Raw genomic sequence first — 18,487 nt, forward strand, 5'->3', positions numbered from 1 at the left:
AAGAGCAGGTTTGACTGAGGCCTCAAAATGTCTGAGCTCAGCCCCGTTCTATATCACTGAAAGCCTTTTGGTGATAAATATTCATGTACTTGTTCTTTGCTTACAAAGTTGTTATGGAAGAATCAGGGCAGAGTCCAACACAGTGCTGTCCCTATGTTGTCACCAAGAAACTGTGTTTCTGCTGGAAGATGTGAGGACATCCCAATTGCCCTCATTCCTGTGCCCTGCCTGCCACCAGCAGCTCTCAAGTATTATGAAGCAACAAGACACTTCAAAGCTTAGAGGTCCTCATATGTGGGAAAACAGCAGTGAGGTGATGCACAGTCCCTTCTTAATTCCCTTCTCCTGAACTAGTGCTTTGGCATGGGCTTAGGGGTGGCTGTGCCTCCTCCTTGCAGTACAAACAGAATAAGACCAATAGCAACCAATCTGGGTTTGCTGGCAAGAGTCACAGCTTCAACCCGAAGGTCCCCCAGATGTCTCAGTTCAGACTGGTTATAGCAGCCAACAGACAGGCAGTGCATTTCCCACTCTTCTCCAAACATGTATTGTTAAAGGTAATATGCCCCCTAGGCATTTACTTACCTCATGGAGCTGCATCTCATTTAATTGTTATAAAGTGCTTTGAGGACCACAGGGTGAAAAGTCCTACAGAACTGCATGTATAGGGGAAGTCTTACTGCTGCTGTTGCTATGTGATTATATAACTTTCTCAGGGGTTTTAAAGATGGTTGAAATCACAGTAGTTTGCATTAATTATACTTATGCTCTTTTCCCCATGTATGTGATAAACTTTGTTAATGTTTTCCCTGATCACTTGACCTTCTTTTTATTTAGCCTGACTTTGAACACATCTTTCTAATTTTCTGTGAGAACACCTTTGTCGTACTGCCTTTTATCCATATGGAGTGCTGCATATGATGCTGGTATGGAAAGTATTATAAGGCAAACAGCAGATTTAAGCTGAAAAAGATACTTCAGAGATTAATGAACAGGCTTTGAGTCTCTCATTTTATAGGACACTGGTTTGAGTCTTACTGAAATCAAAGCAATCTGTTTGCCTTCCTGGGAGGATATACCTTAGTAGCCCCTTAGAAAACTGTTTAATAATCTAAAAGTTGAACACCTTTGTATTAAAAAGAGCACTGAAATTGTTAACTTTGTTGAGTCTCTTGCTGAGACACAAAGGAACAGGGCTACTGACTCCAAGCACTGTAGGAATATTACTCCCAAATATAATGGCAATGATTTAAAATGTATGAACATTAATTTTAAAAAGTTAATAAAGTAGTGTTAGAAGCCTTTCATAAGTCTTTTGAATTCACGCAGCTATGCTTTTCTCTGCAGCACTAGGGAAGAGAATTTTTTTTCCAAACTTTCTAAAAATAAGGAGAAAAGAGTAATGGTTTTGCTCTCTGAAGCACCATGAAAACATGGCCATTATGTTGAAAATATTTGTAGCGATTTTTTTTTTGTTTTTGTTGGGTTTTTTTTCCCCAATACAAAATTACCTTAAACTATTGAGAAGCTAAAAAATAAAACTGTTTCAACTTTGAATTAGTTAATGACAGAGAAGTTCAAGGCACTATTTTCAAAGCTAGTATGTTAGGACTTAGGCTTTTGCCTACTTCAGGAAGATAAGTGTCTGCTCCAAGCACAAGAGCCTCCATTCAAGAATGAGTCCTTAATTTTACTCAGGTATTTAAGTCTAATTGAAGTCAAGGGGTCTGTAACATATGCGTGTAGGTAACCATATGCTGATGTGCTTTTTCTAATGGGGAGGAATTTAATCGTGGGCTTACATGGTAATTGAATGGGGTTTTTTTTTCCCAGTTTGGTCTGGGTAGGCAGAAAGTAGCATAAAAGGGATCAAGAAACATTAAAGCTTGTTAACTTAGTGCTCAGTGTAGAGGAGAAAAAGAGCCTTTTATTTCCCTGAAATTTCTGACCTTTTTTGTTATTTTTCTTCTCCCTGTTGCTCTTTGCTCACCAACCACAGCTCTCGTTTGCTGTGGACAATTCCCAAAGGGAACATTCCTCGCTGGAGTAACTTACCCAGCTCTTTTTCTTAATTCACAGTGAGTACAGCACCCCTTGCAGAATCCATAGCAGACCCTTTGGCTGCAAGCCAGTGCTAATAGCATGTTTTCCAATAATCTAATCTCTTCAGTCACAGAGCAGAAATCAGAAAGTTAAAAGAACTGGCTTCTCAACTTGTCTCAGTTCGCCTTTGAAATCTGTGCAGGGAAATGTTGTGTGAATGACTACAATAAATTGTTACCACACTTGCACCCATGACTCAATAGTTGTGCCCATAACAATCTGATATAAATGAGACAACCCTCTATAAAGCAAGGTTTAATGTGGTGCCAGGAACAGACTCTCTCATGAAGGCTTGCGTCTACAAAGAAGCCAGGAATTTCAGCCAAAGCTGAGGACACATTGTAAATATCCATGAATTAAATACCTCACAGTCCTAAGAGATAGGTATCATTTCTCCTTTGCAGATTAAAAAATTGAAGCTCAAAGATGAAAAAGCCAAAAATTCTAAGTTTGGCTCTAGAAGTGAAGTGTTCTTTGATTAGACTCCTGAATAAATAGCTTCATTTTCAGACCTCTGACCACCTGCATCTTCTGCAGCCATAATGAAAATGAGGGTATAAACATAGAAATGAAGCAGGAGATTAGTTGTCTCACTGGAGGCCCTGGATTTGAAAATATACATTCTAGTACTTTACAAAACTAGAAAGGGAGCTTAACCAGACAACTTTATCAACCTTCAAATCCAAGGACCCCTGAATTTCTTCAAAGGCACATAACTCAGTGGTATTGTTAGGGAAAGACAAAGTAACTAGATCCTGAAAGCATTTACCTTTTTCCACATGGCTTCTTTTTCATGTATGCTGACTGTATATTTTAGCTTTGGAGGTGGAAAACTGACACCATCACAGTAATTTTTCCTGATTTCTAACCTCATGCATATCTCTGGTGGTCTACAGATCACAAGTTGGTGACAGGGGTCCTATCATTCTACCCCAGGACTGGATCCCTTCATGTATGATTTTGATTGCTGTCACCAGGAGCATATGCTTTTTGGGTACTTGGGGTAGCAGTTTGCTGCCTCTGTGAGACAAATGTCTTGACTTGCTTTGTGAAAGTCCGGGAGGTCAAGGAGCCAATTAAGGAAGATGTTTTCATTCTAGGGCACAGTTCAGTCTTTCCTTTCACTTATTCCATTTTGGCATCTGCTTGTGACATTTTTTAGCATGATTTTTTTCTGCAGCAGCCCCAGCATTTTGAGTGGTGTTGTTGCGGTCATCTCACATCCGAGCCCTGTCTCATGGCAGCCCAGTGTGGTGGCAAGCCACTAGCCACCAGCTGAACTGCCAAGTACTCATCATTTTGGGTGCTTTAAAAATAACTGCTGTGATTTCATGTTTTTCTAATATCTAGGAGATGTTGGGTTTTCACTGAAGCCTAACTAATTGTTGGTATAACTTATATTAGGCAGTTCTATTTGCAGTAATGGGTTCTATTTCTATCATTCATTCTGCATCAGCTTAATTAAGTTACAGCGTGACAAAACAGAACCCAACAGTCCTCTCTTCCTTAGAAAAATGTTCTTCAACAGAGCACGTTACAAAGTGCTGAGGATATTTTGCAAGCTGTCTAAGGCATCCAGCACCTGAAAAAGCAGCTCTCTTAGGCCACAAAATAGTAAATGGATCATTTTCTTGTGCGAGAGCTTGGTTAAGAAGATGGTGTCTTACAAATTTGTACTAGAAAGTGCAGAGCAAGGTTAAACATGAACCCTCAGGATGCTGCTCTGATCCTGCCTAAATGATGTGACTCTTACCATTGTTACCAGTGAAATACTTCAACAAAAGTATATTTTTATGACCACGGCTTCAATCGTGCATAAAAAGTGTCAGATGTCACTTTTGATGTGCATCAGTGATATTAATAATGTATTACACAAATAAAAAAGTCACACTTAAAATTTATAGTTCAGAGTTTGCCCATTAATCTTTCCAAATGTGAGAAGTTCTTTTCTGTTAAGGCTAGATAGGAATTTTAAAGAAAAATTAGACTTTTTTGCATATTTTTTTGCTATTGTACAGAAACATTAAAATGGCTCCAAAACCATTGACTTTGCAGCTCTTGCTATAAAATGTTTAATGAACTCATAAAACTATCCCAACATTTTCTAGATATTTAATTCTTTTATATTGATAAATATATGTAATTTGATTATATAATATAATATAATTATATTTTTATATAATTATTGGGCTATGAAGTTTTGTTTTTCTTTACCTAATATTGTCAATAGATGGCTTCAGTTTATTTTTTTATTGTAGAATTTATTTTTGTTTTTAAATGGAAATTCTGTATCTTATAATTCCTTATCGCCTTTACAACATTTCTATTGCTATTTTAAATTAAAGTCACTCATGCAATTGTTAATGGAACAGAATTCCATTAGAATATGACACTTAGAAAAAGTTTGATGTGTCAGCATTATACTGTTAATTTGATTTGGGATAACAAGCATAAAATTACAGATGTTAAAAAAAACAAAAAACCCAAAAACCGAACAGAAATTTTAATTCACTTTAATTCATTTTCTGTTCCAACCAACTGACCTGATTGGTGTGCAAGTCCTCAGGGAAGTGGTGGTGTACCACCACAAAGAAAATGAGCTGTTTCTCTGCTTTAGCACAAAATGGATGATAGCCTTGATTTCGTCACCAGCACCCCAATGATTCAGCTCAAATAGTTTGTAGCACAGCTGTAGCTCAGCAGTAAACTGCCTGCTGTGTGTCACTGCAGTGATGTCAGATGCATTACGGTTTTGGGGAAGTGAATGATGCTCGGTGAGAGCACTAAATTTCTTTCATGTGGGTCAGTGTGTGCGGCAGTGAAGCTGGTTGGGAGGGAAAGGCTCAGACTTCAAAGGGAGGGCAGCACGCAGAAGGGGTGATAAAGCAAGCCCTAAGTACGTGCCATTCATAGTTACCTCACAAGAAAATCCAGGCACACAGAGCTGTTGAACTGAGTCAGTTACTCAGGAGTTGGATGCCTACTTAAATCTCATCCATCCTATTACTTAATCCCAATCTAAACAGGCCATCCAATCACACTGCCCTCTAACAATCAGGTACCTGTGCTCCAAACAATGGACTATGGTATGTTGATTAACAAATTATCCTCATTCAATTTTCTTCACAGGAGTTCTACCGTTGATTTCAGGGGACCAGGGCTTTTGTCAGTGAGTCCAAGCTGATTGGTGATGATGACACTTGTTTCTTTTCCACCAGAGTTATGTTTAATTTCACATCATACTGTTCATGTTTTGCAGTCAGAAACTTTTGACTTCTTTCTCTTTTAGACTAGCATGAGAACCAGTGACATGAGGGAAAGGTGAAAGCTGTTAGATCATCATTTGCTGAGTGCTGCTACATAACACTGCAACAGAGAAGGGTGGCTAGACCTAGTATTTTAATCATTACTTTCAATGTGGCATTTTGGACTGTATTTTGTGCCACTTGCAGATGGATGGTCCAGTCAGCCTGGAAAAGTTAGCCTTTTTCCTTCATGAAAATGTGAGAACAGAGTTTTTCCTTGTTACAAATCACAGAACACAATTTTTACAGATTCCCCAGCACTGTGATACTCCTTAATATCTATACTACGATTTGGAATCTTGATGTGAGCCTTGAATTTAAAGAGACACGTTCCATTTCAATGTTTGCAGGCATCAGTCCAGAACAATTCCACTGTGAGCAACATACTTGGGGCTTCCAGTTAGCTTCAGTATGGTATGAATTTAATCATTACACAGAAAGAAATCATTTCATTCAGTACAAACTTTTGATCAGTTCCACTTAGGAAAATACATTAAATTGAGAGGATATTAAGTAATTGACCAAAGGCACATCTGAGCACCGCCAAGGCAGTGGGCTGGCTTGCTGTCTGGCTTATTAATTTTTTAATGCTGTAAACATGGTAGTAGAAAATCATCGTTTCGACATGGGATTACAGGCTTCTGCTGTCTAAACCCTTCTCCCTAGTCTCCAGCATGGAAAGTAAAATCTGTTACATCCTGCTGTTCTTTCTGTGGTTTCTGAAACAAAACTTTGAGAGAAAAACTCTGGTCTCAGAAGACCCTGTGGGAAATGAGAAACTTGCAAATGCTACTGTAGTTGTGTAATGTTGACAGTATGAGCTGAGTGATCCTTATACAAATTGGAAATACATGAGCATCTGTGTAATACACAACCATAAAAGTCTCCAGGATGTTAGGAGAACAAAACAGGAGAAGCAAATGGGGTGTATGGGGTACAGGCTCTGCAGCCACTAGGTTGGCCTAAGCATTCATGATCTTTGTTAGAAACACAAAAATCAGAGATGGAAAGTTATCATCAAGCAGAAAGACCACACGTTTCAAAGAATGAGTCTGTACACTATATATTTTTGCTTCTTTATTTAGTAGAAGCATGCAACTCTTGTAGGGAAGAGATTGAAGAGTCGCAGTGATGTTGACAACCTTGTTTTTTAGAGTTCTGTGTCCATACAAACAGTAAAAATTCAGCTGCGGATCTTCATGACAGCAATTTGCAAGAGTAGAGCATTAAAATACTATCTATATGTGCATCAAATATAATCTCTTTCAAAAGTCAGATCTCCTTTTTTTTATCTGAGCACAGATGCTTGATTAGTAAGTAGCTGAGTCTGACAACTGTCATAACACAGTGATTATGAATAATTAGGTTACTACAATTACTAGGTTACTATTTTTAAGAGATCTATTACTTACTATAACAGCTTTTTTAATCTAGACAATAAGACAGAGATTATGTAATTGAGTTTACATTTTAGAAAAGATTAATAATAATACTCTTGAAGGCTGGGTATTTGGAAACAATTACAGCTGAGTCTAAAAGTAATATCTGTAGTTGCTTACAGGATTTAGAATTTCATGTGAGAAAGTATTGACTTCACCCTCACCATCACTATCAGGTTGTTAAAGGCAATTTTCTCAGGGATCCTCTTTGGTTCATATACTGGTTAAACTTCCTGGATCCTTGAATGTTGGTGGTGCTCCATAGTATGTGGGGGAAAAAAGTCAATTTCCCTTCTCTCTCCATAAAAAGAATTTTTCAGTTTATTTACAAAACTCTCTGGAATGACAAGGAGCCATTTGTGGTTGTTGTGGCTGATTTCTGTTGTGCTGAAGATGCTAGGAGACTGCATAAAACTCTGCACCCCTAGTGAGATTTTTCAGCCTGTTGATGCTCTTTCTAACTGAATTCAGGGGAAATGTGTTCTGGCTGCCAGTACACTTAATTTTCAGGATCACTTTGCCAGACATGTGTTTAATAATGATGAGGCAATCCCCAGTGAGGTCTTGGCCATTTGGGCCAAGGGCCTCCTTGCTCGTAGACACCACTACAAAACAGTTATGGATACTCTCTGAGACTGTGGAACAGTCCCATACTCAGGTTTCTGCTGCTTTTTAGAATTCTTGACGTTTGGTGTATAAAATAAGTTGATTTCTTTTCCCTCAGATGTGAAGTATCTCTTGAAGGGAAAAATATTGTCAAGCCAGGCAGATGTTTGGAGAAAACTTTTTTTGTTTCATGTAAGATCTTTTTCCTTCAAAACATAGGAAGACACTTGAGAATCCTCTTTGCTACATGCTTTGTATCAGAAGGCAGCAATACTCTGAAGTAAAATAAAAGTCAAGCAAATCTCTGGAGGAGTTACCACCCTCTCAGAAATAAGTCCTAAAATATTTGTGAAGACCAAATCACAAAGAGAAGCAGAAAACATTAAGCCTTTAACAGCTGACTTCTAGACAGATTTTTCCTCTTTACTTCTTTTGCGGGAGCCACAGAATCCTGTAGATCCAGAAGAGGCTGAACAGAGAATCCACATTCCTCAGCTATCACCACTGACTCAGTTGCATCCCAGAACACTTATTGCCAGTCCAATGCAGTAATTGCCACGTACAGGTTTACCTTCCCCAGCTGCTCCCCCACCACAGCACATCCAGTCCCTCGCCCAGTGATCAAGCAGAGCTTGGCTTGCAAGACTCAGCTCAGGTTTCACCTTGGCCCAGGCTGGCAATCTACTTAGCACTGATAATACAAATTTAACAAGCCCATGCATACTGGCTCTCCCAGGGCTGTCCTACCACTCCTGGGCTTTGTCCTTGCTCCACGCTGCCTGTTGCCTACACGACAGTTCAGCATTTTTGCCCCACTAATTGCGCGTCCCACCTCTAATGCCTTTCCACACAAAGAAGCACTGTCCAAGAAAGAGTCTGAGGAAATACACTGTGGTTTGCAAACTGAATTCCTTAATGACTTTCTCATTAGAAGAGATGACTGCCAAATGCTCTTTGCGCCTGCCTAAAGGACGGCCTGCATGATTGAGAGTAGCTCTGATTTACATGAAGTATTGTTTTCAGGCCACCACCACAGGCAGCTGCTTCTCACTAGGCAAGTAAAGAGAAAGGAACGCGAGTGAGCGCTCAGAGCAGTCAAATGACACGAGAACCCGTGGGATTTCCCATCCCCAATCCCCATCACCACAAGGACTAATGTCCGTGCGGATGCTGCGTGGTGGTAAGAGCTGAGGTGGGGTCTGGCTCTCCTGGCAAGGGGCAGCCCAGCTGGGAAGGCTGAATTCCAGAGCAGCTCTGCTGTGAAAATATTTCCTGTGAGAATGTGCAAGCCTGAGAAACCAGGAGCAGCAGCAGGGATGGATTTCATTTGCGCAGCACATCCATTTCAAGAGCAAACCTCTAAATGGACATCTTGTTGTTGGAGAGCAGTGATGAGACAGTGCCCTTCAGCTGTTGCAAAGTGGCAAAGAATATTCTTCTACCCTGTGCTTTCCCCCATCTGTCAGAATGCATGCCCAGCTGGATTTCTCCTGTATTTTCTTATTTCCGTGTCTTTTGATTCCATAAACTTTAATCTATACGTGGAGTAAAACTGATTGAAGGATGTCATTGCAAAGGTTTAGAATGTATTTGCTGCACATGGTCAAAATCTAGCTTCTTGTCCACAAAAGTTTTCAGATTCAAACTCAGCTCCTTATCCTTATCCTTAATTTTCTATTTTTAATAGAGACCACAACTCATTCTTTCCAGAGTAGGACTTTGGAAAATATCCTGAGATTTCATTTGCTAATGAGACTTAAAACTAATATCTGGACAAACGGCTTGCAGAAGAAGAGGCCTCTGAGTAAAAAAGGGCTTAAAGACAGACAGGAGAGGGGAACAGTTCAACATTCATTCAGGATCTTCTTTAATCTCCAGTATTTAGGTTTTAGAAAAAGAAAAAAGAATGGATAGGTTTTGGACCTATAGCCAGTCATGAGTCTGCAAACGAGTAGTTTGTACCACTTCTGGCTAATGTTTGTGTAAGAGCTGAGAAAGAGCTTGTCTGTGGGTCTCTGTGCTCCCACCATTTGCTTTGCCCCCTGCTGTGCTGCATTTTCTATCCCTGAGAGTCTGTGATTTCATTGTAATCAAAAAGTGTTAGGATATAAGAGGGTGGAGCACTCAGTGGTTAGTAGGGTCATGCCTAGAATATTTCATCCTCATTGAGTCTGTTCTGAACATTGTTGAGAATTTTTTATATTTCTTTTTTTTTTTTTTTTTTTTTTTGTCTTTGTAATGGAGCAGGCTGCACCAAAGACCAAGTGGTTTCAAGCAAGTGTATTTAGCAAGAGCATTTCTTGGACATATTTGCAATGCTACAGTCCATACCTCCTGGTTCTGCAGCCAGTGTCTAACCCACAAGGCCACAATGCCCAACCTTCTGCCAAGGCACTGAATCTCTCTTCATCCCTCTTACCATATCTATAATTTGTGGCTAACAGGAGTGGTCTGTGCTCTTCTAGTGCTTTATCACCTGCTTTTACACTTTGAGTGTTTCTTAACTTGGATATACATTACCTATCCATTTCTACTCTTGACTTAAGTATAGAAATTTGAAGTTATGCTTACACTCACTGTACCATGACTGGATTTCACCAGATGGGGTTTATGTTTCTAGCTTCTTGTGGCACATCATATAAACTCTGAGCTCAGTGTCTGATACAGGGAAAAAAAAGAGATAAAACTTCTGGTTGTTTCCTTGGGGTTATGGTTGTAGTTGCTGAAGCACTTGAGATGTCTAGGTACTAACAATTTGCTGAAATGAGACAGGAAGAGTAAGGTCCAATTCTGCACCCAGAAGACTGAATGGATTCTGGAATCCCTCCAATCCCACCCAGCATTTGCAGCAGGGGAAGGACTGGCCCATGCATTGCAAGGCTATGGCAAGCATCTGGATCTGAATCAGAGAGGGAGGAGGCTGAGAGGTAACAGGAACGAGATCTTCACCTGGAGCTTGGAGACGCCTAATTTCAAACATGTTATCTCATTTTTTAGGCACAAATATTTTTTGCTTCACAATTTTTTTTCTCCCAGGTTCAATGACAAAGCCCAGTGCTTTTAGAGAATGCCAGTTTCTGGAGCATGCAGCTTGTCCCTCCCTGCTTTGATTCTTTCCTGGGCCAGAATAAGGGTCTATCCTTCCTGCAAGACAAATGAGAAAGTATTTTATTACACAGGTACAAGACTCAAACAAATGCCAGACACAGTAAGAGGCAATAAAAAAGAACATCTCTTTAATAGTTTTTAAGAGAAAAAAGCCATGCTTCATTTAAAATGTTAGTTCTGACTTTTCAGTGATATTTTTCTTTAAGAATTTCCAAGAACTGGAACTTATTTTGCTTCACACATTCAATTATAATATGACATGAAATCAATGGAGCTTGACTTGCATATTTTGTCCTATTTCTTGTTCCATAACTCTAGCAATAACATTCTTCATTTGGAACTACAGGCTTTCCTTTTTTGTTGTGTTATTAGTAGGAGATGTATCTGGAATGCATGAAAAGAGGCAGAAATTGTGAAAATGGCTAAGAGTATGTTTTATTTTATACTTAGTACTTCTGGAGTTAAAGGGGAGATGGAAATTGGCCATGTAATGGATCTTAGCTATAGAGAATTATCATATTTCAATAGTAAAGTATTGCCTGTCTCGGCTCACACACACATCTTGACCTCAGAGCAGTTGCACATAATGTTTTCTCTGTCAAGAGAATCTATTCATAATGATGTGTCACAGGTGCTCACACATAATATGTTTCTCGTCAAAAGTGATCATCCATATTTTATATAGCAGCTTTGATGACAAATATTTTGTACTTCAGCTGCTTTTTCATCCAGCTGTCAGCCTTAATGAAGGAAAGTCACAGATAGTTTTTAAATAATGTCAGCTTCTTAGATCACATTACTGTGTCTGCTTTTTAAAGTAGTTTCATACAAGGGCCACAGACCTTGTGGAGGGAAGCAAAGACGTTTTCATTTACTTAAATTTAAAAAAAAAATCCAGGCTCTTAATCTCAAAATCAATAAGCTCTGTATCTTTGGAATATTTTCAGGAAAAAAAAAAGTGTTATATTTATTGAGTACTCAGTATTTTGGGAGTCTAGTGAAAACAAGTATGACAACTGAATTGGGGTTGCAACATCTCACTGTGCGGTATACCATTTATTCCCATAGTGGTGTCATGTCCTCATTGCAAGCACACTTTCCTCTAGGTTGTGCTACAAAATGAGTGCCTCAGCATGCACAGAGAATTGAGTTCTTGTATTCTTACTGAAATTGTTAGTGCATATAGCAAGGCCAAAGTTCGTGCATCTCATGTATGTCCAGCCCTACTGAGAGAAATAACTCTCATTCCTTATTTTATTAATGAAAGAGTGAACTTGAATTCCTTTTGAGTTTCTTCAGACCACAGGACTTGTCATTGAGACCTCAGAGGACAGAGAAGTGCTTTTCCCATTCATGGGACATCTTTTCTGCTGAGAGTGTGAGTGAACACAGTACAGAGGTGTCCCTGAACTTCCCTACCAGGCAACCCTCCCCTGAGCAGCAGACAGAGGTGGCTCTCAACATGTGAGCCATGGATTCGTATGGACTCCTGGTCTGCCTCCAAGGGCTCCACAGAAAGGAGCTGAAAAGAACAAGTTAATTGTGTGTGCAAGCTATTTAGCAGTGTCTGCAGAGCAAAATAAAGTCAAAGCACTAAAATAGGTGACCACACTATAGCATGTGTATATTTGTAAATTTATCACTGGTCTGAGGAGAAGGCAGAACAGCAAGCCTATAGTATTTAGAAATACAAGTTATAAATTTAAGACTATATTTTTCCATATATGAAACATAACCAGATGCGTTAGAGATTAAGCTTTGCACCTAAAAATATGAACATTTTTTCATGCAAGACAAGGCAAAAAGAAGATGGGACACAGGGTCAGGAGTTACTTGATGTTTTATTTTATTTTTAGTTTCAATTTATTTCAGAAAGCAAGAAAGAAGGAATTAAAAATAGGTAACAACTTCTAAAGTACAGGAGGATGCAAAACTTTATTCTCTACCACCTAGAAGTAATGAACTTCAGTGTATCATGCAGCAGATTGCTACTGAAAAAATAGTCTGCAACAGCATCCTCTTTCCTGCTATCCCCAAGCCCCTAAAAAAGTTAGGCAGTGAGTGCAATAAATTTTGCTTTCCTTGTCTGAAGAATTAGAACAATTCAATTGAAAGGCAAATATAATCCTACCTATGCTACATGCTGAGACTGGAGCAGGGTGAATGCCACAGTTAAGTCTAAACATCAGGTTGTAATTGCTAAAGATTAAAAACATGCCAGAGAGAACATTCCAGGGAAAGAAGGAGGGTGAGAAGGATGACTCTCCTGTGTCTTTTTTTAAGGTAAAATATCACCAGATCTTACAAGGGCATATTCCTGAAGAGCAGAACTCAAATAAAATGGCATTTAGTCAATGAAGGAAATTATACACTAGACCGATTTTTAATCATCTAACTAGGAAAAGCACGAATAAGTGAACATGAATTTATCTGCTAAGCCAAGTGCACACAAGGCAGGAAAGCCTCTGAAAATAGGAAAAAGAAGAATGAATGTTCTCTAGAATGCTGCTGTTCCATACAACATATTTCAAAGATCATTTACTGTTGGCTATTTCTGCAAGATGTGAAGATGTCAGCTGAACTTCTCATTTTTATGCAGATGAAATAATTTCTGAAATGACAAGTGAGGTCATAAGAGACACAAGAAAAAATGAGGTAATCTGTAAGAGCTGTCAGAAAGATGGATGGTCCACCCTCCCAAGTGGAGAGGAACCATTATTTCATGGTCTTGTTTAATGTATTGTTCTCTCACAGTTTGTTTGTTTTTGTTTTCTTTTCCAATTCTTTTCTTCTCAGTGCATCCTAACGTGAGCCAGGGTTGCCAAGGAGGGTGTGCTACATGCTCAGACTACAATGGATGCCTGTCATGTAAGCCCAGGCTCTTTTTTGTTCTGGAGAGGATTGGCATGAAACAGATTGGAGTGTGTCTTTCCTCGTGTCCAAGCGGATACTACGGGACACGGTATCCTGACATTAATAAGTGTGCAAGTAAGTGATGGGGAAAGGGGGAGCACATGGATTTGTCTGTTCTCTCTTGAATGCTGTGTCTCCTTAGGAGTCAAGTTGAAGGAGAAGGAGGCAGACAGGCTGTGTCCTTATTTGTTCAGTTCTTTGTAGTAGTGCAGTAAATATTAACCCAAGCAAGAAGTTAAAGACCACAAAATGGCCTAAAGTTCAGGGATCCTGGCTCTGCATGAATGACCTGCCTAGAACCCAGGTGCTGGCCTCCTCCTCCTCCCCCTCTACATCCCCATGTGAAGAGGAAGCACCAGTGAGCACCAGGCACTGCTCTTCAGAAGCAAGAGAACACTGATACCTCTGAAAAGAGAGAGGGGACTGAGGAATGCTGAATCTTGGTGGTTGGAGCTGTTTAACCCACTGCCCTTACCTGCCTTACTCCTGCAACAAGGAGAGAAGATGGCAGGTGGCATTCTTGGAGATGGGATTTGCCCTGGTCTCTTTATAGCCTGTCTCATGCTCATTGTAGTCCTCTGAATGCCTGTAGGAGCTGGCCAGGCTTCAGCTGGCCAGGTTTCAGCCTGATTTGGGGGAATTTACTGATTTGTGTTGTCTCCAGGCTGGGGGACAGAGAAGCCAACTCTATTCTTTGCTGCTCAGGCAACATTTTGACCCCACCATGGATTTTTGAACCATAAATGAACTGGAAAAAATTGCAATGTCCTCCCCACTCCTCTTTTTGTGGTTGAATTCACTGTTTTTAATCCCATAGGTGATATAAAAACATAAGAGCAATGGCCAAGAAACTCTCCCAGTCTTTACCTGGTAATAAAAGTTATTTAATGAATGGACCCCAGAGTAAAGTCTTAGAGAGTAACTTGACACTGCAAAGTATTTGTTCACTTTTTAGCAGTGTGTGGCCTTGCATATCAAACATGAGCCGTGCCATACATAAGGTTTTATGCATTTGTCTTTAAAATTTCTGAGAACTGGGAAATATATCAACAATGCCAATTTGGGTAGTCATAAAGGGAATACACTAAGTACTACAGAATATCTGATTGAACATCAGGGAACCATTTAAAGAATAAGAAAGATATGTTGATCAAAACCACTCCTAAGTAGATTCTAAATTCTGTCATATTTTTTTCTCTTGGATGAATATTTTTCATCTCTTGGGGACAAGTAGTGTGTAGCCAACCCAGTACTTTTGTCCCATGGGGTTACCTAGTACCTGTGTGGTGCCAGTGTAGGGCAGAAGCAGCACAGTGTGACTCTCATGTGCAGTGCTCTGCCTGCCATTTGCATAGGTCTCCAAGAAGATTAGGAGTGTGATGCTGCTCAGCATAAGGCCATCCCCTCTAAATTCTCACCCATGCCAGGGTCACTTGTGGCTGGCCTCACCATGTATACTGTCCAGGAAGAAGACTTAGTGTAATCTGCTTCCTTTGAGGATTATCTGACATTGCTAGAATTGTGTGGTTCTGGTACATGTGAAAGAACTCATGGTAGTTCATGGCAAAGAGCAACAACGCTGTTGTTTACTGTTTGCATTTCAGAATGTAAAGCTGACTGTGATACCTGCTTCACCAGAAACTTCTGCACAAAGTGTAAAAGTGGGTTTTACTTGTACAGTGGAAAGTGCCTTGAAAAGTGCCCTGATGGGCTGGAAGCCAACAACCACACGATGGAGTGCACTAGCATCGGTGAGTCTGCTCCCCGTGTCCTGTCTCGTTTTCCCAGAGGGAATCTAAATGGGATCTAAGGAAGGCGTGATCAGTTACAACACCAGGGAAGTGCAACTTAAAATTAAAATGTTATCCATAATAAGATATATTCCCCAGCACAAAAAACTCTAGGTATTTCCCAAGTCTTCCACTTCACAGGAGGCATAAACTTGGTTGTGTCCCACAAACGCAGCCTTGATGCTAAGGGCAATTTTGCCAGAGGAAGGATAGCCTGATAAGTCTACTCTGAGGTAGCAAGACATACATCTCATTCTCAGTTACAGTGTTATGCAGCACCACTAACATCAAAATTCCAAAAACACTGAGTCAGATCCCACATGTAGTTTAAAAAAGATTAAAATACTAATAGCTTTACTTTAGCTCCCTTGTACTACCTGAGCCTTCAAAGCATTCATGCAACAACAATTTGAAGCTTACCTTTTCAAAGGTGAAGGCTAGAAACAAATATATTAAGGAAACATCACCCCTAAAACCCCTCCAGTCTCCAAATTGGTATATGTGCATAATCACCTGACTTCAGAAAATGAGAATTAAAATAAAACACCAAATAGGGTGTCACTGACCCTGAAGGAGTGAGATTGACGTCATTGTGACTCACTGGCTGTGGAGAAGAGACCTGCTTTTGTATCTTCAGCCTCTGACTCAAAAGCTCCGATTATTCACACAAGGACAATTTTCAGAGGCCACCACACCTAACTGTCTGCTCCAATGCTCTGCCATCCCTCCAAATGAAAGGAGAACACGTGATGTGTTTGCCTGTGAACAGCTGCAGTTAGCATCCCCCACCACGGGTACACTCAAGCTGTGGCAGGGTTCAGCTTATTTAATACCTTGGCTGTGAATTGTGATTCCCAAGGGCTGTGAGCTGCAGTGCACGTGGTAAAACTCTTTCAGGCACCAGCAGCCAGGGAGCACATAGGCACAGTATGGCCATGATGGAAATCTTCCCCAAAATCTTCCTCAAAGTATCATGCACATAGCTCTCCCTGGCATCAAGTGTTTTGGAGGGGAAGTAATGCAGGAATAAAAATAATTTGCACTAGTTTGGCGTTTTCCTTTTCAAATATATACTAATTCAGGTGGTAGTGTAGGCTTTTATGGTTTTATTTTCAGGAAAAAACAACTTTCATCTTTGAAAGAAATTCAAGGGATCATTTTTGTTTCTTGATGGCTGTTTCCAATAGCTGTAGACTCAGCTGCTTTAAAAATGAGTCAATCTCAGAGAGGAAAAGCCATTTTAAGCTATGGAGTAAAAGAAATAACTTTTTTGTGCACGTGAAAGCCAATTATTTTAACAGAAGAGCTTCAGTGTAACATGAAAAAAATTACTCACATGACAATCCACTGGAGAAAGGCTCAGAGATTGCCTGAAGTCAGTTATATTTCTAGGTTTCAGAAAATTCAGAAGTAAAATCTGGATCTGGAAAAATGCTGACTTACTAATTCCTCCTTATAGAGGGAGTAGAAGCCATTCCTTCTTAATTGGTGACTTGTAATCTTAAGCATGTAGTTGGACCTCACTTAAATATATATATTTACTTTCTTTTTGCAAGAGAAAGATAGTGAGATGGCATAAGAGAAGGATAGCCATTAAAACATATTGTTAACTTTCCAAGGTTACTTTAATTTTTTATTTACACTCTTTGGACAAGGGTGAAATGACACACCTTCTGGCTTCCAAATAGTATAGGATGCACATTCACATTACTCTGGTTTAGAAAGGGTAACCTACACCATTCTGAAAAGCTTGAAACCTCACACTGATCCAAATTTCCCTCTGTTTTGCCTGTTTCCAGCTTGTGTATGCAACAGATGATGGCTCTTTAGATGGCTAGACATTCAACTTCTAATGTAACATCTTTTGGTATCAGTTGGTCCTTTATAACTATCAATCTCCAAATTTCCATCTTTGAGACAAGCTACAGCAGCTTGACCCAATGACTTCACTCACCTTTCACACAGGCATGGCTAAAGTTCATTCCACAGAAGCTAAAAGGATTTACACCTCCATCAAACTAAAGCAAAGTCAGAACAAACCCCAGTAACTGATAGCATTGAAATCAGTTGTGCTGTTATTGTCTTGTTTCAGTAATGGAATTACAAAACAGTGAGTAGAAAATAGTAACTGACATAATTACTTGACATTATTTTGTGCTGTATTTCCTCAACTGTCCAATTTCTGTCAATTCATTGCTGCAACTCACTAGTGATTAATCCCATTAGTTTTTACCCCCTTTTGGCTGATGCTGAATGAAAATAATGTCCCATATGTATTCTGTATACAAAAATATATTGGTCAGGCTCAGTTTGTTCTATGTTTATTGCAGTGCACTGTGAAACTAGTGAGTGGAGTCCATGGAGCCCTTGCATGAAGAAAGGAAAAACTTGTGGTTTCAAAAGAGGAAATGAAGTAAGGGTCAGAGAGATCGTACAGCATCCGTCAGCGAGGGGAAATCCTTGCCCAGCTACAACCGAGAGCAGAAAATGTATTGTACAAAGAAAGAGATGTCAGAAGGAAGGAAAAGGTACCAAGTTATCATCATCATAATATGAGATACATATTGTGTTTGTTTAATAATTTACACCAGAATTCTTAGGCCTCAGTTTCAGGCTTCACCAAAGCTGCCATTAATGTGGTGGTTTTTGGGCCGGAGAAAATTGTGCCTTTGCCTGCAGTAAATAAAATCCTAGCACTGCTCAAATAATGTGCTTTGTGTGATCTAGAAAGGACAGGGTGAGCTGGAAGGGAAGGCACTATGTCTCTCAATTCTGTCTGCTGGAAGAGTTGCCAAGATGAAAAGTTGCACTGTAGTACTCAGAACGAAAAGATCCATCATAAAACATGTTGAGCTGGGTGCTATCTATTGGGTATCAGGCAGCCAAGTTTCATGCTTCAATAGAGGGATTCCTCCAAACCAATTCCTATTTCATGCTTCCCTACAAGTAAGATTTTAGCTCTTGTAAATGGCCAGGGTTGCTTCAAATGACTTATGGAAATGCTCAAGGGGCTTGGATCTTGTAACCCTTCTGAAGGTTGGCTCATTCCCTGGGGATGTACCTCATGAGAAGGGAAATAATGTTATTAGAGAGAGTCCAAATGAGGGCCACAAAGATGGTGAAGGACCTTGAGGGGAAGCTGAGGTCACTTGGTGTATTCAGCCTGGAGAAGAAGAGATTGAGAGGACATTCCCTTTGTTGTCTACAACTTCCTTGTGAAGGG

General features: G+C 39.8%; 1 protein-coding gene across 1 annotated transcript in view; it reads left to right on the forward strand.

Moving 5' to 3' along the window:
• RSPO3 (R-spondin 3) overlaps positions 1–18,487 on the forward strand; it is a 58,192-nt gene that overhangs the window by 19,074 nt on the left and 20,631 nt on the right. Inside the window, exons 3-5 of the mRNA XM_079298176.1 lie at positions 13,358–13,549; positions 15,079–15,225; positions 17,595–17,792. Coding sequence (XP_079154302.1) covers positions 13,358–13,549; positions 15,079–15,225; positions 17,595–17,792 — 537 coding nt within the window. The remainder of the gene's footprint in view (positions 1–13,357; positions 13,550–15,078; positions 15,226–17,594; positions 17,793–18,487) is intronic.

The sequence above is a fragment of the Erithacus rubecula genome (genome assembly GCF_903797595.1).
Source record: "Erithacus rubecula genome assembly, chromosome: 2".
NCBI lineage: Eukaryota > Metazoa > Chordata > Aves > Passeriformes > Muscicapidae > Erithacus > Erithacus rubecula.